The sequence below is a fragment of the Barbus barbus genome (genome assembly GCF_936440315.1).
Source record: "Barbus barbus genome assembly, chromosome: 38".
Lineage (NCBI taxonomy): Eukaryota > Metazoa > Chordata > Actinopteri > Cypriniformes > Cyprinidae > Barbus > Barbus barbus.
This window is the reverse complement of record NC_136716.1, coordinates 20975175-21002872: the sequence shown is the minus strand read 5'-3', so window position 1 is coordinate 21002872 and position 27698 is coordinate 20975175. Positions and strand designations below refer to the sequence as shown.

The following is a 27698-nucleotide window of genomic DNA, read 5'->3' as shown; positions in this document are numbered from 1 at the left end:
TTAATTGAAACTTTAAATTTAGTCCAAACTTTCAAATGGTGGTGTATATGTGAGTTTGTTGCAGTGAGCATCTGCAGCTTTGTGAGTGTTTATGAGTGTGTGTGTGTGTGTGTGTGTGTGTGTGTGTGTGTGTGTAAGATGGTGCCAGTGATGACTGGGACCGAATTAGGTTGAAGTATTTTTGCAGCTAAACATACCATGTCCTGCAGAACAGCCTCTCCCAAAACTCATTGTCTTACAGAATCAAATGAACAAAATAAGGTCTGTGAGGGGGAAAATGAGCTGATTAAGAGCAGAATTTAGTAGGCAGTAATAGGAGAATGAATAAGAAAGCAAAGAGGGAATTAGAAGGAGGAGTGGAGACAGAAAGTGGGAGAGACTGATCGATAGAATGAGGAGAAGACCTAAGAGGGCAGAACAACTGAAAAAAACAAAACAGAGCAGAGCCATTGAGATGGGGGCGATGGTGACAAAGAAAGAGGTGAAGGTAGAGGGATGGAGAGAGCAGCAGAAAGAGATGGAGAGGAATAGAAGAGGAGTGGAGCTCTATAAATAACTGTGCTGAGGTGGGAGATGCTGGTGGGCAGCAGTTCAGCCCAAATACCATCATTATCACCAATGAGCTCAGGAACACGGCAAGAGAAGAGGCGAGAGGGCTCAAGAAAACCACAAAGATGAAGGAAGACATGCCTGCTTGAGATTAGGGTGTATTAGATGTTCATTAATTATTAGTAATCTTATCTTTCGGTTTGTTTTCATCAAGTATCAAATAATAAGAGAGAGTAATTAAATGGAAGGATCTCACTGGAATATTTACTTGGATTATGGTTATTAAAATATAAGCCAGTTTCTTTATTACATTTTCAACAAAAATATATTCTGTTATTTTACTGTGATAATTACTCATGCCATGTTATATATTTATACCCCTGGGGCCGTATTACAGAAACATCCAACACTAGAATCCTATTTTATCTGTTTGGTAACCATGGTGATTTCAGTAAGAATCTCATTTAGGATAGAATGCTTGAGACGGAGAGTATCTGTAACGTAATCCCTAATATACATTTTCAGATATTTGCTTTTCCCTGCTTGGCTGATTAAGTTTAAAAATACACATTTCACAATTTATACCATTTATTGTTTATTTTTCTCAGTATTTTGAGGATTTTTTTAAAGTGTTAAAATTGTGTAAAATTATTTCAGAAAATATTTGGCAGCATGAGTTTTAAAAACGAAACAACACCTACTCAAACTCTTTTGAAAAGTTCATGTTGTACATCTCATGCTACCGATTTATAGACAATAATCTTAAAATAAACCTCAAAGATCTTTTGTTTTTGAAAGAAGTCTCTTATGTTCACCAGCACTGCATTTATTTGATTTATTGTGAGAAAGTATGATGTAAAACAACTTTTGTATTTTAATATATGATAAGTCGTTACTCCAGTTTCTTTTTCTTCGTCTTCCTCTTCCTCTTCTTCTTCTCCTTCCGCTTCTTAGAGTTGAAAATAGTTGTGCTGCATAATATTTTTGTGGAAAATGTGACAAAATGCTTTCAGGATTCTTTGATGAATAGAAAGTTCAAAAGAATAGTATTTGAACTATGAATTATGTTCATTGAATGTTACATACAGTAACTCTCAAATTCCACTGTTGTTAACTTGACTCTGTTATCCTACTGTCTGGCATCTTCCACACCGTTTTGAGTCATATCCCACCCTTGACCTCAACTTCACACTCTATCCAGGGCCTTTCTCCTCCATTCTTTGTGTCTCAGTCCTTTCTCTCTTTTTCCCCACTATCTCACCGTCTTTCCATCGGATGTGTTTTCTTATTCTCATCTCTGTTCCCCCTCAGGCGATGCCATCCCATTTCTCCTGCTCCATCACCTGTATCTCTCTCCTTCACTTTCCCTTCTGTCGTCTCTTCCTCAAGTGGACAGCTTGTCATGTTTTCTGCTTGGGCTGCACATAAGTGCTGAACAATAGAGCCAATGAAGGAAGAGAGATGGAGAGAGAGAGAGACCGTCTGAAACGTTAAAGAGGAGAGAGGACTGAGTGCTCAATGCTACTGGTGCAGTTGATGGACTAATTTGTGTCTCTCTTTGACTCAGCTATAAATATATATATATATATATATATATATATATATATATAGATAGAGATAGAGATAGAGATATATATATATCTCTATTTATTAATTATTATATTGTCAGTATATTAAAATAGTCATTATTTTTGCTTTTTTAAATTCAAAATATATTAAGGTGACGAGTTTAATGATGCTGATAAATAAAATAATAATTATGATTATTATTAATGCTATATATATATATATATATATATATATATATATATATATATATATATATATCTATAGCATTAATAATAATCATAATTATTATTTTATTATATATATAATTTTTTTTTATTATTATATTATTCTATCATTATTATATTAAAATAGTCATTATTTTTGCTTTTTTTTCAACGCTTTGTTAGGCGTAGAAATTGAACACTACTAATAATAGTAATTATTAATTTCAAAATATATTAAGAATGTAATGCGTGTAATGATGATGCGGACAAATATAATAATAATTATGATTATTAAATGCTATTAATATTATTATTATTATTATTATTATTATTATTATATAAATTTAAAAAAATTAAATTAGAGGCGAAATGAGTCATTTCTGCACAAACTAAATTGCAAAAATGACTATTTTCAAACAGGTTTCCTGAACACTTCTCCTGTCTTGGTTGCAAGAATTTATATATTATTACTATATTAATTATATTTTAATTAATTTAATTTAATTATATTTTTGATGCAGAAGTTCCACACTTCAAATTATAATATTAATATTAATAATAAAATATTAGTATTATTATTAATAAATTGGAAAAGTAAGAAACAAGGTGTGTTTAATATTGTAAAAATAAAGGCAATAATTTTAAACAGATCCCTAAATGCTTCCCTCTCTTCCACTGGTTGAAAAAACAGATAGTCCTGCCTCCAAACCAATGCCATTGGTTAAACCCATGTTGCTGGTTGAGATGATCAAACAAACAGAGCAGTGTTTTGAAAGCACTACAGTGTTTACACTTTGAGAAAACTGAAGTGGAACTGTGTAGTATTTGAACAAAAATGACCTTTAAAATGACCTTCACCTTAAATATGACCAATAATATTGCAGCCAAACATGTTTCCTTCAACTTAAATAGCTTCCAGTCTTGTCATATATTGTTTCTTGCTAAATATCGGTATACCTCGCTTTACAGAAGTTAAATGTAGATGTCAATTTACATTGTATTTAACGTCTCTCTGAATGTTTAGGACTTAAACGTGAGCTTCTGTAATTACTGGTGTGATGGCGGCTCGTGTTTGCAGTCCCAGTGTCAACATGCTAGGGCCTTGCTTGTCAAACAGTCATTCTGAGGACTATTGACTCTAATAATGTAGAAGTAGTTTATCTAATAAATGTATTTTCCAGCATCAGATTTGCCTCAATCCCTCTGTTATTTACCCTCTGTCTCTTTCCCTCCCTCCTTCAACTAGTTGCTATGTTGCTCTTTCTTTCAGCGCTCTCATAAGGCTCCTGCTATTCTGGGCAGTGTTTACTCAACTCTCTCTCTCCTTCTTTCTCTCTCACTCTCTCTTTCTCCATCCAACCCAATACACTCGGTGTGTGTCACTGTCTACGTGACACACTGCTTGTGTACATAAGTGAGCTTGTCATCCATCCTCTCTCTCTTTTCGATGGATACACTTTTTGTTATTTCATTTGTCCATGTGCTCATTATGGTTTACTTAAGTCTGTAAATGTGCTTCGTAATTGTAAGCGCCACTATAATAGCGTGTAATTGGACGTATGCCGCATGTTCTCATCAGATGCTGTTATGAACGCTGTGTGATGGAGCGAAGAATGCTCAAGATTTCCCTCTCATTAAAAACATTTGCTTTCATAATGCATTATCTCTCTGTTGACATTGTTTAATGCTGATTCTCCCGTTGTGTCTTTTCAACCCTAGTTCGACTCCATGACAGTATCTCAGAAGAAGGTTTCCATTACCTGGTCTTTGACCTGTGAGTATAACCGAAACTCGCTCACACAAACACACATCTGTGCCGTGTGACTCAGCAGTATATGCTATACTGTAACTTCAGACATGATGATAATACAGGCTCCGTTTCAAAACCACCAGTGAGCTACCTACATAGGTAACTGCCTTTTAACACAGCATTCTAACTGAAATGAAACCTCATAAATAAACAATTTAAAACATTCTACATAGGCAGGTGAACATGATTTCATTAAAGCGTTAACATGTTGAGATTTTATGATGTGATACTATGTAAGTATAAATATACACTCAAATATTGGGTAAAATGGTACATTGTTTAAAAAAAAAAAAAAAAAAAAAAAAATTATCCAATATTGAAGGATTTAAACTTTTTTTTTTTTTTTTAAGAATTCAACAAAAAGAAGCAATCAGTAATTTTAGTAATTGAAATAAAGAAAAAATCTGAATTTTAGAAGTAGTAAAATGACAAAACCTATAATAATAATTAAAGATATATATGTATATGTAATAAAATAAAAGTTTTTGTTTACATAATGGATGTATGCTGTGTATATTTATTACATGTGTATATATAAATACACACACATGCATGTATATATTTTTTATATATTAAATATATTTATTTATAATATAAATTATATGAATATAAATGTATGCATGTAAATATTTTCAAAATATATACTGTATATGTGTGTATTTATATATACATAATTAATATACACAGAACACACACATATATTATGCAAACAATTTTTTTTTGTATGCAATTAATTGCAAGTAATCATTTGACAGCATTATATATATATATATATATATATATATATATATATATATATATATATATATATATATATATATATATATATATATATATATATATATACACACTTTTCACAGAATTACTAAAACTATATTTAACAATAAAAATGCTGAAAAAATAACAGCTAATTAAAATTATTAATAAGCACTATAATATCATATAAAATTAAAATAACATTGCTTGAAATGGAGCTAGTTTCTGTATTCAGATGAGTTTGTAACTCTCAATGACTGTAAGGTGCTTCCTGCTTTTTGAATCAGGATGGACAAGTTATCAAAAACCCAAGACATTTTGTTCAAGTGAATCATGTCAGAAGCCCCATTCCTGCAGGCAGATAAATGCATCTGAAATATGTTCGACAGAAACGCCTTGTACGCACTTTCCTGGGTGTCAGAAATATATCCTTCAATTTGATGGGATCTGCCAGCAAAATTGATGGGTAGACATTTCTGGGCGGCCCTATAAATGCGATTTAGTGCTGTCAAGATTGTTGTTTCTTTGATTGTGTCCTGGTTTTAACCAGTCCAGTGCACTTTGATTTGTCCAGGCGTCATTGTGGAACTCAATTTATGTGGAACAAAGGCTGAGCTACTAATGTTCCTGTTATGCGTCTCGTGCACACCTCAGTGCCAACTGCACTCCACCCTCACCATAGATTGTGCAATATCACTACAGTTTAAAAAACTCCTTTCTCTTTTAATATATTTTAAAATCTAACTTATTCCTGTGATGCAAAGGAAACCTTTTTAGCAGTTATTACTTCAGTCTTCGGTGTCACATGATCCTTCAGAAATCATTCTGATATGCTGATTTGATGTTCATTAAACCTTTCTTATTAATATCAGTTTTAAAAACAGTTGTGCTGCTTATTATTTATATATTAACATTTTATTTTTATTTAATTTACGATATTATTAACTTTTTTAAAATTTGTTTTATTGCAATGCAAAAGACTCTTAAAGTTATATAATGAAAATCAAATTAAAATGTTATTTAAAAAAAATATGATTAATATATTTGTTGTACAGTAAATGCAATTATTACTGTAATTTTTGTTGTTTTTAGTCGTTTATATTTATTTCATAATGTAGTTTTTTTTAGTTTTTTTTGTCTGACATGCTTTTCTTTTTTTCCCTATGTGTTTTGCACAACCAAAATTGACCAGTTTTGGCTAAAATACCACAGGTTACTACAGTAAATCTCTGGTAACTTTTAAGTGCCACCACTGTCTTGCATTGCCACTTATATTTAGTTTCAAACTATGGTTACTGCGGTAAAATTATAACTGCATCTCTGCATCCGATAATATACTCAGGCCACACTTGTTTTACTGCAGCATCACATACATTTGCGATCATATTTACGTACGTGTAAAATGTCGGCTTTGCTTCTTGCTGCTGACCAAATTAGCCCAAAACCCAGCACACTTTCCACTCTCTCATCCCTTGTTTCACTGTTTTTTCCCCTCTCTCTCTTTCCGCAGTGTGACTGGGGGGGAGTTGTTTGAGGACATCGTCGCCAGAGAGTATTACAGTGAAGCTGACGCAAGGTGGGCTCTCCAATTTACTGTTGCTGTGGTTACTGTGCTGCAGTGAGCAGGTCACACTTACACTCACACACACACTCTTACATCTGATTCAAAAGCACAGAGAGAGGACGATCCCTTTTGTGAGAAAAACTGAAAGCCTTTAATGATGGTGGAGTTGCAGAACTGGCAATCAACAGGTGCCACACAAAAGCGCATCCATTTGGCCTCTGTTGGCCCCTCCTTTCGAGTGCATCACTTCTGCAGCACTGACAGCACCGCCACTGAATGGCAAACATGAAGATTCTTTCTTAAACAGTTTTCTCAAAGTGGAAAATCTGGTAGCATAGAAATGACACACGTTGAACGGTATCTTCAGGAACCAGCAGCGAGTGTGTAAGTCTCTGAGGAACTCTGATTCTAAGTTAAAGCCCCAGGCATCCAACACAAACACCCTCCAGCAGTTAGCTGTGTTTTAATGCGCTCATACGGGAGTTCATGGTAAATTTGCTTTACAAGAGTTGCGTGATGCCAGTTTAGAGCTTTGATATCACATAGGTAAAGACAGATAAAAAGAGGGTGAAAGAGTGGGGAAAAGAGGCATTTTATAAAGAGATCAGCTCTTTTATTTGTGTGTGTGCGTGTGTGTGTGTGTGTGTGTGTGTGTGTGTGTGTGTGTGCGTGCCCGCATGTACTGTACGTGTGTGAGAGAGAGAGAGAGAGAGAGAGAGAGACAGGTCTTTTGTGTCCAGTGGGATTTATGCTGTCCTGAAAATGGAATGCTGGGCTTAGAATGTAACCAAATTTGGGCAAATATATTCTGTGTTCTTTTGTAACATTAATATACTCAACAGTCTTTGTCAGTCTACTTTCTTATCTCATATACTCCATTTTCACTCACTCGTTCCTTGTGGCATGTCCTAACAAGGCATGGTAAAATGACAAGTTGCTTGTCACTGGAATGAATATAATTCTAGTTATAATAATATAATATAATATATTATAAGCTGTTTTAAAACAATAATTGATATATTATTATATTATATATGCTATTGTAAAATAATTGATATATTATATTAATTATGTAACATTATAGAAAAACATGTATAGCTTAGTTTAATCATTTAAATAGCAAATAGGACATTTGATGTATTATACATGGTAGGATTCTGCACTCGACAAGTTTATACTATACTATAATAAAATGCAATATAATATAATTACTACAGATAATTACAAATAATTTATATATTATATTATTATTAATTATTATATATTATATTATAATATAATATTTAATATTATATAATAATATATGATATAATAACTGTTGTAAAATAATTTTTGTTATATTATAGCAAAACAAATGGATAGCATTGATATATTGTTAATGGTATGAGTCTGCACTCGCCAAGTTTATAATATAATAATTACTACAGTAAAATAATATATATATTATATTATTATTACAGCAAAACAGATGGATAGGTTAGTAATACAATAACTTAAATAGCAATTTAAATACACAGCAAATGCCAAGTTAATATAATGATATAATATATGAATTATTATTTAAAAATCCATCCGTTTTGCTTAAGCCTACAAGTGACCTATGTCGAGAAGTCTGATGTACACATTCATGTCCCAGCCATCATCTGTGCCATTTCCTCAGAACAAATTCAATAAGGATCTAAAGAAAGCCATGCATAATTTCACATTAATACTAAGTATCTGTAAAGTAGCATGACACCAAAGCAACACTCAAACACACACACACACACACACACGTTCATTCTGGTTCATCTGTCCCGGTTAGGCCTCTATAACATTCTGTTATAGGATTACAGCTTTAAGAGGGATGAGATAACACATGTGCATGTGTGTGTACCTGTCTGAGGGTGAGGTGCTTGTCCAAGAGTAATGCCCACCCCAGCTATTCCACAATCCCCTGCTCAGCTCACCTTATGTGCCTCAGTCACATTACACTTGACCCCAGCTCAGTCTGTTATAGTCGCATTGGTACATTCATATGTAGCATCAGCTATCCAGTCATGGTGTTTAATTTAATTGCTTAATTGAATTGTTTAGCCAATGCTGTTGATTAACTGTGCTGTAATCAATTCATTTTAATTAAGGTATTACAATTACAGGCTTTATTTCTTTACAAAATGACTATAATATAAGACTGTATAACTGATTTTTGCTAATATACTTTAATGTGTTTTATTTTGTTGGTAGCATTTCTCGTTTGGCAATTTTCTGAATGGCTGTTTTAATATACACTGTATTATATCTGGTATCAACTGCAGAATACTCTTTAAATATAGAGTATTTTCAAAAGTGTTGTTCACCCAAAAATGAAAATGTTGCTCCCTACAGTTTACCCATATGGCTTTTTTCCCTCTCTGGCATGGAGAAATTTTTTAGAATTTCTTTTTTTTTTTTCTTACATATGAAAAGAGCATTAACCAAGGGCTGTCAGGTTCTCAAAAGAACACACACACACACACACAAATTATTAAATTACTTCATATAACTTCAAAACTACACCTTGATGGCAAAATTAAGTAAAAAGAGGGTAAATATAAGGAAACTGACTTTTGTATACAGTAAAAATTAAAGGTTAAAATCAATATTTAGCCTCATCTCTCCCCCTCACTTATCCTTATGATCTTTCTCTTCCACTGATTGATTTATTATTCTGTTTTTCAGCCAGTGCATCAATCAGATCCTGGAGAGTGTCAATCATATTCACCAGCATGACATCGTGCACAGAGACCTTAAGGTGAGCGAGAGCCTGTCACAACAACAACTACACACGTGTGTGGCAACCGGCCTGCCTCTGAGGGTTTCCAAGTCAATGCCCTGCCCCGCACCGCACAAACACACAGATATACACGTACAACAATATTTCACTCCTTTAAGACTGCACGCTAAAGCACATGATGGTACATACTTCTGCCATTTCATTTCGGTTTAATTTCATACTCAGATACTTGCTACAAAACTTTTGGGTCATTACATGTCAAATCAACCCAATTTGAGAAACTTCCCCAGCTCAATTTCTTTTTTTGATGAAAGCCACAATATTGTATAATTACAATAATACATATTTGAACCTAATAGGTACAAAAGTGTAGCTTTTGAGAATGTACCGCCCCAGTGACAGCTTCTATACCTTTATTTCTGAGAGTGTAGGGGGGTCAAAATAATTTTTCAACATTATTTGTACTTCACACATTTCTTTTAAAAAGAAAAAAAAGTATCAGCTGAATCTTTGGAAATGAACAATGTAAGGCCTTAAAAATAAAGATATCAAAAAAAATTCAAATATAAAGGGATATTAAAGATACTTCGAGGCATATAAACACAAGATGTGCTTTTGGCCATTTTTGAATGGTCACCATTGGTATATAATGCAACAAAGATTGCAAAAGCCCCTGTAATTTGGCTCCGAATCAAAATTGTCATTTTGACCCCACTCTACAAAATAGTGGATTACTTGGGAAATATACATCCATGACTTTTAATATTTTGGCTATCTTCTTCATGTATTTCTTTCACCAGAAAAAAAAATAACAGGGACCTCTGGTTGATTTGACAAAGAATCACCCTGTTTGTACAAAGGATTTTCTTTGTTTAAAGTAATACTCTCTTTTTTTAACAGTACTAGTTAAGCAATTCATTATATTACCATATGAAGTACATGCATAAACATCAAACACTTTGCCTTTGTGTGTCAGTGCATGTGAATGTATGAAATGAATGTACTTTTTGTCTCGACGGTGACATATCTTTGATAACGCATACAGACACAGTTTTATCATGTCCTCCAATTGTGCGTTATTCACATCCACTGCCCTCCCCCATGTGTATGTGAGCCCAATGCTGAGCAGCAGAGATGTGCCCAGGCTGGTTGCCATAGCAAGGAACGTGATACGACAACTGTTGCTGGTATTGCCTGAGAGACGGAGGGATGTAGGAGGGGTCACTGCGAGTCTCCCCATTCCTCATTTGTAGTCTGTGCGTTTAATGAGGGAGAGGGAGAGATTCGCACCTATGGGCATAAATTTCCCAGCGTCCTCATAACGGATGCATTTGAATGCTTGAATGTTGAACTCGAGGATGAACTTTGAGAAGATATATGTGTGGCAGCTAATAAATCAAGCTTATTGAGTTGTGTATTCGAGAACGGAGGGGAAATCGGTTTTGTAATTGAAGCTCCTGGATATTAATGCATGTTTGTGTTTGATTTTTAAATTGGAGCACTGACAAAACCGCAGGAAATCCACCCTAATATTTGCTCAGCGTAAATGTGGTAGTAAAGCAACCACAATTCAGTCGTGCTTAACCTTTAAGCCATGTATAAACTCAATTACCTGTGGAGAGATCTTTGACCCTCAAAATCTGTCATATCCTACTAAGCAGGTTTGGCTAGTGTAGAGAAATCACGTGTTCATCTGCACATCTGCTTGTAATATACTTTTTTTTAAAAGTGGCTGTATTGTTGGTCTTGTAGGTGTTACTTCTGCTGGATGTCTTAATGTTACTGGTGAACTTAAATTCATGTCTAGTAAAATGTATGTTTAGTACAATTAATTAAACATTTTTATGATTATGATGCTGAAAATTCCGTTTTGCATCACAGGAATAAATTATTTTTTTAATTTTAAACCTCAATAATATTTACACAATATCACAGAATTACTGTTTTACTGATCAAATAAATGCAGTCTTGGTGAGCATAAGAGACTTCTTTCGAAAACGTAAACTGTACCAATGCCAAACTTTTGAACAGTTATGTATATTATATTAAGTGGCCTTAACGACTATGTACTTACATTTAAATTAATAATTTAGTACAATGCACTTATTGTGTCCATGTTTTTACATTGTACTTTTTTAAAAATACCTGCATGTAATTACTTCTGTAATTAATTTCTGTAATTACATTTATAATTAGACTATTGACCTATCCCTTACACCTTACCTGTCCCTAACCTTACCCATATCCCACCTCAATAGCAGCAAAAGTGTTTTGCAATACAATACAGTTTGTGCATTGTACTGATTTTTTGATGAGAGTACAGTCGTTAAGGCCACTTAATATAAAGTGGGACCAAATGTTTTTATTGTAATACCTTCATTTTAAACAAAAATTATTATTTGACTTTTTTACAGTAAAAAGTACTGTAATGAAAATCTTTTTTAGACAAGTAAAGCGATAGTTACCACATCACGTAGCTGCACATTGCATAAACTTAAATTTCTCAGCTTTTTGGGATATAACTAGATTGTATTTGTAGAAATTGCTTAAACTGTGACTGAAAATAAGTGGTGTTTAGTCGCTTTGATGCTGCAAATTGCTGTCAGTGTAAGCGTTCCATAAGATTTAACATTCACCACCAGTAAAATGTCCAGCTTTGCACCACACACTGTGCATTGTCAATTTTAAAGGACCTTTTTAACCTCTCTTTTCAGTCCATTTGAAATGTTTGTGAGTTTTAAAGGCTTCCTCTGTTTTCCTCCTCAGCCCGAGAACTTGCTGTTGGCCAGTAAGATGAAAGGAGCGGCAGTGAAACTGGCTGATTTTGGGCTGGCCATTGAGGTGCAGGGAGAGCAGCAGGCCTGGTTTGGTAAAGAACAACAATATTCCTGCTCTCATTTATTATTCCCCTCAGTTTGATTCCAATCCTGTAAGACATCATGCTAAAATACATGCTAGTATGTAGTTCTGGTGTATCCTTACTCTTGATATGCTTAGATACTTGTTACATAGACTTTTTGGTCATTTGTGTCAACCATATTTCAGAAACACAGCTCACATTTTTGATTTTGTTCATATTCTTTTCTGAAGAAAGACAAACATAAATAGTAGTGAAACCAAATATTAAATGTCATGGATATATAGTAGTCAACATTTGAAGTGGATCAAAACCAACTTTCATCAAGGTCAACTTTGAACTTTTTTGATCCACTTCAAATGTTGACTACTGTATATTTATTAATTAAACCACTATTTTAGCCACAATGAAATCCCTATATCTCTGGAAAGAATTCTCTAATTCTACATCTCAAACTTATACTCGTGAGGAACTCTAGAGTTGTTGTTAATTTAGTTATTTGTCATACAAGTTACAAGCACTTTTGGGGAATTTTAGATTTAAATGTGGTGCTTGTCCCCATTATGCTAGGATGTTGTGGGTGGTTTTGACCATTTGTGAATACTTTTTGTACTTTCCGCATTTTTACTACTGTTGATTTAGATGAGGATTTCCCCCCTCACAGCTGTGCTGATTCCCTCTTGTAATGTTCCTTTAGTTTATCTTAAAAGGATGTTGCCGCATTTCCCCCTCTATTACCTCTGGTCTGAAATGGATTGGGATGGCCGTAAAGGCATATTTTCAGGCTGTGCCAAATGCCAATCTTAGCCCTTTTCACATTTAGCTTTCACAAGGTTTGAAAGACCCTTTAGCAATGAAAATGCCCCTTCTGAGCTGTCTCTACTGGATAAAACCGTTATGCAGGGTTCTCTCGGGCCTTGTGGCCCCCTACTGGCGGCTGCTTATTTCTGCTGCCATGAGATAGCTGTTGCTTTAATGCAAATCAAGAATCAGTACAGCTTTCTTTAGTTTTAAATAGGTACTCATCTTGTTTTTGACTGAAGTATGCTGAGCTTTGTGAAGAGCAAAGCCTTGTGGGTAGAAATAATTGTTGTATACAGGCTATATGATTGGACAGCACAGAATTATGTTACCACAGCTGTTTAAAATCCACCTATTTCTAGCCCGTTTCAGTCTTGCCAGTGCTGGAGGGAGGTAGCCATCTTGGCACGTCACCATTTTGGCTCTAAATGGTTTTGGCGTATGGAAAAATCCATCTATTAAACTATCCACACACACCTGCTTGGAATTATTAGCATTTCAGTGAATATTAATTGGCTGAGCTACTTTGCCTACAGGCGCCTGCGGTTTGAATCCACTTAATCTTATTCTCAGAGTGCAGAATGGTCACTTCAACCTGTTTTTGTCACAGGTTTTGCTGGCACACCTGGCTACCTGTCTCCAGAGGTGTTGAGGAAGGATCCCTACGGCAAACCTGTCGACATCTGGGCCTGTGGTGAGTTTTCAACAGGGTCTTTAATCATTAGACCTCTTGCATATTCATTCTGCTTTCTGTATTAACAGGTTGCAGTATTCATACTGCTCAAGTTCGCATTGCAGTGCTGAGTAGTTTCGGCACCAAGCCTGTTTTTGCTACTGAACTCAGCAGAAAATAGGGTGTAAATATACGGTAGACCTATTTGTCAACACAGTCTTTTGGAAGCAAATATTGAGTGAATTACTTAACCATCGCTTGAAACAAGGACGTCAGTCAGTTTAAGGCTGCAAGTTTCACATGAAGTAACAAGATGATGATTAGGTACTAGTTAATGGGGTTGGGGTTTTATGTAAAACATTATTACAAAACAAATGACCATTTGGACTTTAAATATGTGCTTCTTTACGAAGCATACTTTATTTTAGTTATACACACACAACTAGACTAGTGTCAGTATTCAGTAATGGGATACATCACGGTAATGAATATGCACTACAAAATACCATGAATAATTATTTACAAATTATTCCGATTTTTTTTTTTAATGCATTTTAAGAATAATTTCCCCATCTACTGGTCACAACACACAACACCGCTGTATGCCGCGTGCGCACTCTGATGTAAACGAGCACGGGAGAAGCGCATGGCGGAACGCGTCAAGGAGAAAGCGGACATTCACTCTTTGACTGCAGATGGCGCTGAACAGCAGAAATGCAGCCGTTACCTCGGAAACAAAGCTGCTGCTACTTTCCAAAACATATTTAAACGATTTAAATAGCCATTCAGATTTTTGTATTCACTACAGTGTTCTTCACAGCGCCAAATACTTAAATATTTAGACTTAATAGGCTATTTATTTTCAAACTTTTTGTAAATTTTAATCTGGACTACAACATGCCCTAGATAGTGTTTGAAAATGTTTTGATTCTTTGTTGGGTCACACTTTACATTAATGCTCCATTAGTTAACATTAGTTAATTCATTAGTTAAACTGCCAATGGAAAATTCTTCTAAACATTCATTAATCTTAATTTCAATATTTAATAACACATTGTTAAAATCAAAAGTTGCTACTGTGTTATTTAATGAACCCGAGCTAACAAGAACTAACAATTGTATTTTTTAACAAAGATGAATAACTTCTGTAGCAAATGTTAATGCATTAACTAAGGTTAATTTATGAGATTGCACTGTAAAGTGTTATCTATTGGTCTTTGTAATTCTTTAATCTGTGCGAAATCTTTATTTTTTGTGTATTGCTTTATTGTATTTAAATGTTCAGTTCTTTTTGTTATAAGAAAAAATTTATTAAAACTGTTATACTTTTATTATGGCAACATTTGTTTTTGCAACTAGATTTAAATGTCGTGATAATACCGTATGCCGTGATAAAAGCATTAACAATTAATCGCAACATGAAAATTTGATACTGTCACATGGCTACACACAACTCAGTGATATTTTACTGTAATGCTATCAACATGGAATTTTGTACATGCGAAAAAATGAAACACTTCAGAATTTCTGTCAGTAAGTTGGAATCTAATATTCTTTTTGTCAGCCAATCAGAATACTTTTCTCTTTCTTTCCTTCACAGGTGTAATCTTGTACATTCTATTAGTGGGCTATCCTCCATTTTGGGATGAAGATCAACACAAGTTATACCAGCAGATCAAGGCTGGAGCTTATGATGTAAGTACAGCTGTCCTCCGATGGAGCCACTCTCTCTAACTGTCTCTGTCTGCGGGAGTTCAGTCCAGCTACTCTAAAACCCCCTTCATTTGATTAGTCTTTGAATGCACCATCAAGTCTTTCAACTGAGGCATTCACTGGAGTGTAAAAATTCTTTGCTCTCTACATTTCCTCTGGTCACATTTCTGTCGAATTTGCATAGATATTTGAAGCAGCGTTTTACTTTAAAATCATATTTTTGGGTGTTTCTAATTAGTCCAGTCCATGTGAACTCATCAAGCCGTTTCATAAATGAGTCTAGTGAGGCTTGTTTAATTTTAGACCGCACATCACAAGGCAGAGCTGTTTAAAAAATGTTTAAACCGATGGCAATAATAGGGCAAGAGGGGTGGAAGACTCAAATAAAATAAACAATGTAATCAAATGTTTGAACAATAAATCAATGAGCTGGAATTTTATGATTTTGTAAAAAAAAGTGAAAAAAAATTATCACATTTCCCTATTTATTTTATTTAATAAAATTAATTCAAATAAATAAGATTCCAGCATATTGCTCAATTGTTCCTGCATGATTTGATTACAACAGATGTCACAAGGTCTCTGCAACACACACTGTGATCCAAATGCCTATTTAATTTCTGATTGAGTGCGATTTAGAGCTACTGGTACTGTTATTGATTATGTCAGGCCCTCCCTGACGCATTGCAGAGAGATGAGCTTTGCTTAGAAACAACTGCCTCTTGTCCCAGAGTGTATGTGCTTGTTTGCTTGCGTACGTTTGTGCGTATTTTTCAATTGTCCATCTCTTGCATCACAGTCTCACAACCTCAGATATATGTGGCAGGTAATGGAGTGAGTGACTGCCCCATTCCATTCAAATTTATGTGACAAATAAAAGGGAGGAGATGATGTAACTGTGACCTTATTGGGAAAATGGAGTGCATGCATGTTACACTCTTAGAAGGTTTTGGTTATTTGATTATTTTCTCTTTGTATTTGGAAATTTAAGAAAAACGAAATATGATATGATGAATCATTATGGATAAGCAGTGCAAAAATGTTATATACACTACCATTCAAAAGTTTGGGGTCAGTACGATTTTTTTTTTAATGTTTTTGAAAGAAGTCTCTATTGCACACCACAGCTGATCAAAAATACAGTAATATTATGAGATATTATTACAATTTAAAATAGCCGCTTTCCATTTGAATACATTTTTAATTGTTATTTATTCCTGTGATGGCAGAGCCATTTTTTGTAGCCATTATGTTTCATTCATCAATGTCAAATGATTCCTCAGGAATCATTCTAATATGCTGATTTGGTGCTCAAGAAACATTTGTAATATTATCAGTGTTACAAACAGTGGTTTTGCTTAATATTTTGTAAAAACTGTAACGCATCTTTTCAAATTTATTTGATTAATAGAAAGTTGAAAAGAACAACATGTATTTGAAATAGAAGTCTTTTGTAACATTTATAAATCACTTATGTGTCACTTAAGGTCATTGCACACTGAGTCCCACATTTTCATCCGCATTTTTCACACCTTAAACATAAATACGACCTCACGATGTGTCAATCACATTTGCACACTTCCTCCAAAACTTTTGTCCGTCATAAAACAATTCAGATCATGTTTGATTTTCTGAATTTTCGCATCCATAACAAGCATTTTACGGAAAAAATACGAAAAAAACACGAAAAACGCATACGAAAATGTCAGACTCTGTGTGCAAGGACCTTTAGGGCTGTTTGATTGATCGCAGAATTAATCAATTAAATTGATTAATCACAAATAATAGCTTCCAAAATAAAAGTCTGTGTGTACATAATATATTGTGTGTGTACTAATTACTAAGTACTAAGTATTAGTTCCTTAATTACTCATTTCGAATTGGATGATTCCTTCTTGTTGAACAGCCCAACAGCAGTGGCTACAATAGCATGAATGTTATTCCAGATCTCGACAGGCTGACACAACTAAGAATCAACTTGGGAAACCTCGCAATGAACTTACTACTTTGTTTTGTACTCTAGTACCTTCCGTGATGTGACCACAATCAATGAAGTGAAGAGTTGTGCTTCATAATCCGTTACCAGCGTCTGTCACTGCGCCTTCTGGCCATGTGTTCACGTTTGGATGCGCCATCCGCAATCCTGAGTGGCCGTCTTTGCTGAAGCAGCGCACAGCAGTGCAAAAACGCCCCACCCATGACATGTATTAACAGTGCCCTGAGCCAAAAGCGCAGCTGAATCAGTGTGTGTAAGGACTTACGAGCACCTGCGGTGTTTCTAAGTACAATCCACACGCTCGTTTTAGCTGTTGCAACACAGCTTGATGTGCAAAACAAATTATACTTCCTGGAACCTGCCCAAGGTTTACTTGGAACAGACAAAGGATTTGTAACGGCCACATTAAGATCTCCTGGTACGAAAGAGGAGGTGTGACACACATTCAACACGGATACATACACAGCTTTTTATTGGCTAATTACAACTGCAATTTTCTCTAGTTATGGGCTGCAATGAAGCCATGAGGTGTGAAATGCGCAAGCAACATGTTTCAAGCACCAGCCGTGCCGAATAGGCCGACAATAGGAGGACTGACTGCCGTGACTCATTGGATCCTGTATGCTGCTTTGATACGTTTAATTTCATTAGGCCCCAGTGTAGACCGCTCTGTATGTGTGTCAGTACATCTTGTGGTGTGAAAAGCTCTCTAGGTTTCCTCCTGCATTTAGGTTGCATATCTAACGCTCGCTCACGATTCTTGCCCCCAGTTTCCTTCTCCGGAGTGGGACACGGTCACCCCTGAGGCCAAGAACCTCATCAACCAAATGCTGACCATCAACCCAGCTAAGAGAATCACCTCAGAGCAGGCTCTCAAGCACCCATGGGTCTGCGTAAGTTATCTCTGCCGAGTTATCTCTACATTTTTCCACAAGCTGCAAGCAAGAAAATCTACTGGGGGAATCTGAGCTCTTTTAGAGTTTAATATGAAATGCAGCTTTCACATTCACATATTTTGTGCTCTCAAAATAGGTAATATCTAAGGAATAGTGCATTCAGTATGAAAATTGTTGTTATTTACTTACACATCTTGTTTCAAACCTGTATGACTTTGGAGAACGTTCGAGTAAAGTGCTGGTTGCTTCTTACTTTACAACTGCAATGAATCAGGACTGGAGCTTTCAAGCTTCATAAATAATGCAAGCTCAAGGGCTGCACGATTAATAACATTTTATGCATGATCATTTCTGCTTTTCTTGATTAAGCATAATCATCTGTGATATTTGTCCAATAGTTATTTATCCTAAAAACTTTTTTTTTCTTTTTTTCTTTTCGTTTGATATTGCCATTAACTTGCATTGATAACTAGACTCCAGGGGTTGCCAGATTTCAAGAGTCCCTTGAATCCCCTGATCAGGGTGAAATGTAAAACAAAATTTCTCAAATGAAAACAATTGTGATTTAACTATCACGAATATAATGTCTGATCAAAGTAATCATGATTATCAGTTTAACTATTATCGTGCAGCCATAAAAACACCATGATCCATACAACTTATGTTCTGTTTTGCGAGTCTTAGAGAATTAGCAATGTCTGATTTATGAATAAATCATACTTTTGAATCAAATCTTTTGAATGCACTGGTTGAATGATTTGTTCATGAATCTTACTTTATCTTGTTCTTGAGATCTCGATGGATAGATTAGGAATGAATAACATAAATACCTCTTTCAGCTTACATAAGACTATTGTATGACTTCAGAAAACTTGGAATAAGTTGTATAGACTAGTTTTGATGGTATTATTGCATTCTTCTTAAAAATGGCAAACTCAGAATTCATTTAATGGTGACAAGTATATTATTGAGTGTTATTTAGTGTTCCATACAAGAATGAAAGTCATATGGGACCAGTTGAGGATGGATAAATAATGAAAGAATGTTAATTTTTGGATGAACGATCCCTTTACTTGGTTCAAATACTATGATAATGCTAATGTGCAATGTCTTGCATTTGCTCATTTCAGCAACGATCCACAGTGGCATCCATGATGCATCGCCAAGAGACCGTCGAGTGCTTGCGCAAGTTCAACGCTCGCAGAAAACTCAAGGTACTGCATGGGTTTGAAGGGCCCTTAGACTAACTCCAATCTTTTTCTTTTAATTAGTGCTGAATGTCCTGTTGCCATGGACTAAACACTCAATTTTTCTCTGTCTTTGTTCAGGGAGCCATTCTCACTACTATGCTGGTTTCTAGAAACTTCTCAGGTGAGTTCCCTCATTCCGCTGGGATCAGGTAGGAAAGAGTCATGGATGAACTTTACCCTCTTGAAGTCTTGTTCCAGTTTTCACTATAAAAAAGATGTCGAACGGCTGGCTCAGTAATTAAATGGAGGGAGAATTCACTTGGGATCTAGAGCTTTGGAGTACAGGAGTATAAAGTTTTGGATTTTTCTGCTTCAAATCTCGATTTCTTTGAGCTGTTAAGGCAGTAAAGGAATATCAGTAATTTTCTTTTCAGTTTAATATCAGTTTACTTCCTGAACAGAAGATGTTTACGGTTTGTGCAGGTGATACAGCAGGTTTGAAAGCTTTAGCTTGACGTTTTTATTCTAGACTTTGATTCCTTATAATAAACAAAGGTAATTTTTTCAGAAGAGGGTTTGAAAATAGTTCCATAGCTTCTCCCAACTCAACGCCTCTCTGTCCAATAGTGGGCCGGCAGCATACCAGCCCTGCTGCTCCCACCACAAGCACTGCCGCGCTTGCACAGGAAGGTATGTGAGAGTACATCTCCTCACCTCGCCACCAGGGGGACCAGCGAGCCCCCTCCACAATGCCTCTAAACCCCCTCCCTCTGCTCTACCCAATCAGCATGCAGCCAATGAGAAGCCTGCCTCTCTTGCCATCACTTGCATAAATTATTTGGTCTTCACTCTCATGAACGACTTCTGCTATATAGTCTTGGAGACGTTCTAGCTTTTAAAAGGATAGTGGCCTGCTGAATTTCCATCTCTCACATACACGTCATGTATTGAGCATAAGAGTTAATAATAAATAATAAAATAAATAATAATAAAAGATAAGAGTTTATGGGATAGCATGTTTTTTTTTGCCATGTTTTTATACTGCTTTGCTTTTACATGACCATGTAACTTTAACAATCACCTAGCTAGCTTTTAACCCTATAGTTGTAACAAGTATTAGAGCAGGTCCAGTCCTCTAATATGGGTCAAATCAATGGAATCAATGAAATAATTGTTAATGCTACAGGACAGTTATGGGTCATTCTCAAAAAATGTTTTAAATAATGCCTCTCAACTCTCACATCTCACATATTATTAAAATAATGGATGTAATCCAATTAAAATTATACTTGTGAAATATTTAATTTAATAAAAAATTAAAATTAACTGCTCAATTTGGTGGCTAATCACCATTTGCTGTAACTGAAAATTTCATAGAAGTGGTGTACTAGGCATCTGGCAAATTCAGATTTTTAAAGAAAAAAACTTAAAAGTGAAACTATTTTCCAGTATTTAATAAAGTATTCAGTTATATAGAATGATTTGAGTGGTATTTCTTATTTATTTGAAGTCTTTTTCTTGACTGATCAGTGTTTGGTACCATGTTTTGAGAATGACACTTATAGCGACATTTGAAGTATTATAGCTTTTGTTTAGCTTTCAAAAGGTCTATTCATTTATCAGTCTGCATAGATCAGCTCTTTTTGTATGCATGAACAAACAATCTCCCGTTTCATCTCGCAACTGTCCCCAGTTCAATTTACACATAGCGGCTCTAGGCAAAACAATCCAATCAATAGCTCAGCACTGCATTCTTGTTAACGATCGCCACCATGAGACCCACCATCGGCCGGCATGCATTATCGTCTGCATGGAGTAAAAAATGCAAATGTTGCTGCTCCTTCTTTGATTAGACTTTCCCTTTTTTTCTCTCTCACTCTCTCACGCTCTGTCCTTCTCGGTTAAATTGCTTCAGCCCTTTTTGGCTCCCTCCTTCCCTGCTGATCAGCTTACTGGTGTTTTGTGCTATTAGGTTAAATAGCATTTAAGTGAAGTCTGCTTTAGCTGCAGATATAGGACCCCGGTCACGTGTCTGTGCTCAGCCCACCTCGGTGCTCTCCACCTCAGACAGAATAAAGAGGTTTGGAGGGGATGGAGGTTTTTAGATCTGTGTCCTGTGTCGTCAACTAAAGCAGACCTTTGCAGCCTAGCCAAGCCACCATTGCCCTACCACTCTCCTTTCAACTCTTCCTTCTCCCCTCGCCAAGAGCGCAGGGGCTTAACCACACGGACGGGCAGGAGCGGGGTTGGCTTGCTGCCAGTCGTCAGACCCCATGTAGCCGGCGCAAGGGTCCGCTGAGTGCCAGGTGGTCTGCGGGGAAGGAGGCCCTCTTGAGGGCAGATGGACAACACTGTTGACAGTGTTCTGAGTCAGGAGAAAGCGGAGAGGAGATCTCTGGTTCCAGTTGTGTTGTCTGATCAAATTGAATTGTCTCACTCTTACCAAAGTGTGAGACATCTATCTGTCTGTCAGTTTCAGTAAATGTCAGCCAGCTGCCATTTTCAGCAAGCTGTGTCTGAGCAGCTGTCAGCGTTGTGAGAATACTTCATATGCACGTAATGGTCAAAGGAGAACAATTAAGAAAAATTGCAGCATCTGTTCAGATCCTCTCCAGTATTATGGAAACAAAACAAGAGCTCTTCACTGTATTATTGAACCTGTAAAAAAGTACTGTTTCAGTTGTTGTGGATGTTAGATATAGGTTAGAATCTTCTCTTATTATACTATACATGGTACAGGAGCACTAACGTTACCTGTCCGTTAGCATTCCCGTGAAAGGAGTATGCAACCTGGTTGCTGCTGGGAAAATGCACTCTTGACTCATTGTTTGAACAAAATTGCTGAAAGTTTTGATGTTCTTATGCAAAATTGAACTAAAAATGTAAATATTTTTTTATTTTAGCTCTGTGGACTGCATATGTAACCTCAGTTAACACAGAAAATCCCATTGGAAGGGCATTACTGTAGACATTTTTATTCTTTTTTACTAACTGAAGGACAAGTCATAGAGTTTAAAGTTGTATTTAACCTGGAATATTCCTTTAATGTTCTCTTGAGCCATCCAATCAATGCTCTCCATCAGTTCTTGGCTTCAACTAGTACTGTAAGTGTTTATAACTCTTTATATTCTGCTATTGTTTAAGCCAGTCATCCAGTTGATGTAAGATGTTATCCAATAACCAGTAATGACATTTCATCAATGTTTCTTTATTCTTTAAGAGCTTTTCATTGTATGACCAAGATAAGATTTACTGTCCAATAGGTTATGAAGATAAGGCATGTTATGATGTCAGCTGTGTTGCCTGTAAATCTCTAATATATAATTTGTTGCTTGCACACGTCTGATTTAAAGGTGTATTGAATCTTTTAATGGCTGTCGTAATTGATTTTACTAGTTCAATATGCTGTCTCAAAGACCTTTTCACCTTTCTGAAGCATTATTTAATAGGGGTGTGAATATTTGATCCGACTTTGATTCAGTTATTATTCTTTACTTATTCATTCGGTACATCATAACAATTGAAATTTGATAAAGTGTTTAGATTGCTGATTTGGATTTAGTGGAAATTTATAATGGAAAATAGCTCAAGAATTGTGCACTTAACGCATTATGCAGTTATTAAATTATGTAAACATTGCATTGCAATTCGATTTATCTGTTCACCCCTGTTATTTAAACTGCAATAGGATGCCACATGATCTTTTTGAACATTTTAGTAAAAATATAATTGTGTAATCTTTAAATCAATGAAGGCTACTGCACTGTTTTGCACTTTGTTTGAAAATGATTTCTTCCTCCCTCTATAGTTTACTTCCACTCAGCATCAATAATGGTATGACTGAAGTGTCATGGGGTCCCAAATCCATCTGATTATTGCGCTGTATAACGGAAGACTGCTGGCTCAGCTTTCCCAGTCACAGTCTGTGAATCCTATGAGACATAGTTAGATATGTGAGAGACAGTGGAATGGTAATGAGTTGAGATCTAGCTTCATGACTCCTTCATCAGTGCATTGCATTATGGGACTTGTGGTTTAATCCCGTTGGCACTGCATGGCTGACCGTATGGTGAATTGCATCCACCACCAGCACTTCTCACCTCATGATTAGTGAAGCATGAAAGCAGGCCTGCAATGCAAACAATGCCTGCTATCATCCAGCTTGTCCTCTCTGCTACTAAATGGTTTTTGTTTCCTTCTTAACCTTGCCATCTTTTCTTCCCATTTGTTTATGGAAGGTAAGGCGCTAAACAGGAATATCGAATGTGAAAGTTTTTTGTTTTTTCTGATATTGAGGTTTTGCAGGCCTTACACAAGTCATTTGATTGTTCTCTGAGGGATTCTGAAGTGTATCGGGGGCCATTTCCCTTACACTAACTCAAGACCTCTCCAACATGCCCTCTGGGAAATAACAGTTGCAGTTAAAGGAAAAATAAATTGCATACATTAGGCGTGATTTTCCCTCATTACACCTACATCAAATGGAGAATAAATTTTATTCTCTTTATCTGTTCTCTGATTGGTGAAAAATTTAATAAAATGGGCAATTTATTCCAAGTTTGTGCAATTGGTTAATTTTAAAGGGGTTATATCATGTATTTTTTTCTTTTTCCGCACTGGGGTTATCTTATGCTAGTAAAATATTAGTAAACATTTTTCCATTTCTTTTTTGCCACCAAAACTGTCATAATTTAGGTAATCATTTACTAATTTCCCACATTTGCTCTGAGCATTACAATTGTTTTGTTTTTTGTTTTTGTGCTGCTGTCGCTTTAAGAAACACCCCCTCAAATGTGAATACTTACTGATTTTATATGCATTTATGAATGCACTACTGTTAAAAAGTGGGATTTTTTTTTGACTTTTTTTTTTTTTTTTAAAGAAGTCTCTTACTCTCACCTAGGCTGTATTTATTTGATTAAAATGATAGTAAAAACAGTAATATTGTGAAATATTGTTACAATTTAAAATAATTTTTTTTAAAAACATTTTACATGCAATTTATTCCTATGATGGTAAAGCAGCATTACTCCAGTCTTTATGATCCTTCAGAAATCATCCTAATAAGCTGATTTGGTGAGAAGAAACATTTCTCATTATTATCAATGTTGAAAACAGTTGCGCTGCTTAATGTTTTTGTAGAAACCATTTTTTTCTTTGAATAGAAAGTTCAAAAGAACAGCATTTTTTTAAAGGTCGCTTTTGTGACTTTCATCACTTTTGACATCTGCAGGTTCTTGTTTCTACTTGTTTGTTTCTTGAGTTTGAAATTACCAAACGTTTTTATACAGTAGTTATTTCAGTGATCTCTCTTAAAAATCAAGGAAAACTTGTTTCAAGATATGACCCCTTTAAAGTAAATTTATCTGTTTTTTTATTTGCAGTAAGTTATTTGTTTATAAGATACTATTACCTTCATCTCACAAAACTTTATTTTTATAGAAATGTCTCCTGTGGTTAAAAATGATGCTAGTCAGCATTACCTCCCAAACCCTGTATGCTAATGAATGACGGAATGCAAGCTAGCAGTTTGTTAATTGTTTTATATTGGGATTTATTTGAAATATGTGCAGATGTGAGCATTCTGTCAGTTTTGTCACTCGCGCTGTATTTAGTAATTTAGTCCTTCTCTGTTCCCTACAGCATGCAAAAGTTTACTCAACAAAAAGGCAGATGGAGTCAAGGTAAGCCCACAGATGTTCCTTATATACCTACTTTCTCCTGGAAATTGAGATGTTTTATTTTTTACAGCAGCCTTTTGAGGTTCCCATCTCTACTAGAACTTTCCATTAATGGGTTTTAAACTAAACACCACTTTGTAATAAAAGCATATTGCTACATTTAGGCAGAACTTTGTGCTTTGCTACAGAAGTCTTGCACTCTGAAGTTATTTTAAAAATAAGTAGTAGTACAACCCATGTGTTTCCTGAGCGGATCTAGTATTATAATAATTTTGACACAATATTCCATGAAATTCCCATTAGTAATCATCGCTTTCTCTCTGAATGATGGATAACTTTGTAGAGTCATCTTCCTGGCGTGTGCTATTCATCTGTTGTGTAATTTCTAGCTACCATGACTGAAATAGGAGGATTGGCTCCGATCATGTCCCAAGTCATGTCATCTCTCTGAAAAGGAAGTTGTATCTGTCCTCTCTATTTCAGCCCCAGACAAACAACACTAAAAACAGTGTAGTGAGCGCTGTAGTGAACGCCATGAAAGAAAGCAACACGACCTCTTCTACACCGATGGTACCTCATCTACATTTAACTCTTTTTGTAACCCATCTACTCATCTGACCGTATCCCATAGTACATGATCAAGTGTTTGCAATAGTGTTTGACGCATGTCAGATGTTTTTGAAAGCGTTTTGCATGTACTAAATATAGCTCAGAGCTGTAGTGTGCTGTGCACTACTTGTTTTTCCCTTATGTGTTTTCTGGAGGGCTTGTGTTCTCTCAAAGCACGTCTGGTCCACATTGTGGTGTTTTATAAGCGTGTCATTAGGAGTGATTTGTTCATGCTCGTAAATTGCTGGTTTATGTCCTTTCTCACTTTTCTTGTCCTTAGTTTGCCTTTGTTGGCGTACAAACAAAATAAAAATACAGTCATTGAACGTAACTGTCTGTGACATTTAACAGTTAATTGTACATACATGGTGATTAAAAATAACCAGTAATACAAGATTTTGAACCAAGTAACCATACAGAATAGCATAAATTTATGGACTTTGGCAAATAACAAGGTAATTGGTGTCGGAGTGCATAAACCAGTCACAGTAAAGATGCAGTATCCCACACAGAAAGCTGTCAGCCGTTTGGCCGTGTTGGAAACTAACAGTGTCCCCTGGAGGTTTAAAAAAAAGGAAAGTGGATTGACACTTCACATGGGCCTTGTTTTGCTTGACTGCCCAAATAGCTGAGCAAAAAGCATCCTGGGACCTCCAAAAACAATCCATTAAGAGCACAAGTTAACCCTCGACCCCTCCTGAGGCCTCAATGCCTCCGTAGTGCTGATGGACAGCTAGCAACCACTGGGCTATTAGACACATACCAGGCAACAGAAGCGGCAATTGGGAAAAATGTGTAATATTCACTTTTTTGAGGGTTTAATTGGGTCACAACATTTGTGAGAATAACTAAAAAGATAATCTAATGGATAAACATAATCCAGGGATTACTTGACTTCAAGGTGGATCTATTACTTTTATGATTCTCCATTCCTGGGTTTTCAGCAGAATTTCAGTTGAATTTGAGAAACTGCATCTTTAAAATCATCGTGACGCATGCCATTTATTATTTTTATAAGTGTACACATGTGGTCAGTTTTCTGTAGTGAGCTGTGAATGTTCTTCAAGCTCATCATGAACCCCAACCTTGTGTTCATTTCATCATAAAGTAATTGTCTATTTAGATCATTATTTCTTTATTTGATCTCAGAATCCTCAATTTGTGTCTTAGCCAAGACAGTCACAGCTACTTTAAAAGTGTGTGTGTGTGTGTGCGCGCGTGTATTCCTGCAGGATGTTGCATTTAACCAGATTGTTGTGGATGAGTCTTTAATGACTACTTTAATGATGATGTGAAATCTTGTTCAATTTTACAGGAGCCACAAACTACAGTTGTACACAACCCTGTTGATGGACCTAAGGTATATTTTTCAAGAGCATTTGGAATAGGGATGGAGGCACTTTTGCACTGTTTTTTAAATGAATCTTGACTGATCAAATGAAATGGTCCTTATTGGATTTTAAAATTTGGATTTTAACTTTTAGCTCTTTTTTTATATTTGATCTGATTTCAGTTTTCTGTTTATTTCAGTTTTATTATTATAACTCAATATATTAATGTAAATTATTATAAGTTAATGTTTAACTTATGATTATCAAAATTCATGCTTGGAATCAAAAACATGTTGAATCTTGTGGGTCCTAATTCTGGAAGTATTGCAGAGACCATAACCTAATGTTTGCTAATATTAATTTTCTTTCACGTCTCATGTTTCGTTTGTCTTGTATGTTCTTTGTCTGTCTCTATTTCTCTCCCCAGGGCTCCACAGAGAGCTGTAACACCAATGAGGAAGAGGATATGAAAGGTAGGAAAGGTACACAGATCTTCTCTCCTCTTCTCTGCATGCCTCCAGCACTGTGGCGTTGCAGCTCCCAGTGCTTGTGTCAGAAGAGTAATCCCTCTCCTGTCCGATCACAGTACCAAAAACACACTAAAAAGCCTTTGATTAAACAAAATGCATGTCACGTCAGTCAGTATCTTTTTGAAATATAAAAACTTGAGGCTTTGTGATTTGAAGACAGGGCCATGAACGCACACTGCCGGACAGACAGGAAGGGAATTACTGTAGAGGGCATT

At 35.6% G+C, this 27698-nt stretch overlaps 1 protein-coding gene across 5 annotated transcripts in view; it reads left to right on the top strand.

The window, feature by feature from the left end:
- The window catches only part of LOC306857786 (calcium/calmodulin-dependent protein kinase type II subunit gamma-like), a 70827-nt gene that overhangs the window by 34844 nt on the left and 8285 nt on the right, over window positions 1-27698 (top strand). For 2 of the 5 annotated variants that reach the window (XM_079397929.1, XM_079397932.1), the window contains exons 4-16: window positions 4041-4095; window positions 6398-6463; window positions 9152-9224; window positions 11973-12075; window positions 13475-13558; window positions 15138-15232; window positions 18017-18139; window positions 19273-19356; window positions 19471-19513; window positions 24976-25016; window positions 25497-25583; window positions 26938-26982; window positions 27381-27426. In XM_079397929.1, coding sequence (XP_079254055.1) covers window positions 4041-4095; window positions 6398-6463; window positions 9152-9224; window positions 11973-12075; window positions 13475-13558; window positions 15138-15232; window positions 18017-18139; window positions 19273-19356; window positions 19471-19513; window positions 24976-25016; window positions 25497-25583; window positions 26938-26982; window positions 27381-27426 — 945 coding nt within the window. Of the gene's footprint in view, window positions 1-4040; window positions 4096-6397; window positions 6464-9151; window positions 9225-11972; window positions 12076-13474; window positions 13559-15137; window positions 15233-18016; window positions 18140-19272; window positions 19357-19470; window positions 19514-24975; window positions 25017-25496; window positions 25584-26937; window positions 26983-27380; window positions 27436-27698 lie in introns of all 5 variants that reach the window. The other 3 variants (XM_079397928.1, XM_079397931.1, XM_079397930.1) reach the window with 3 other exon arrangements.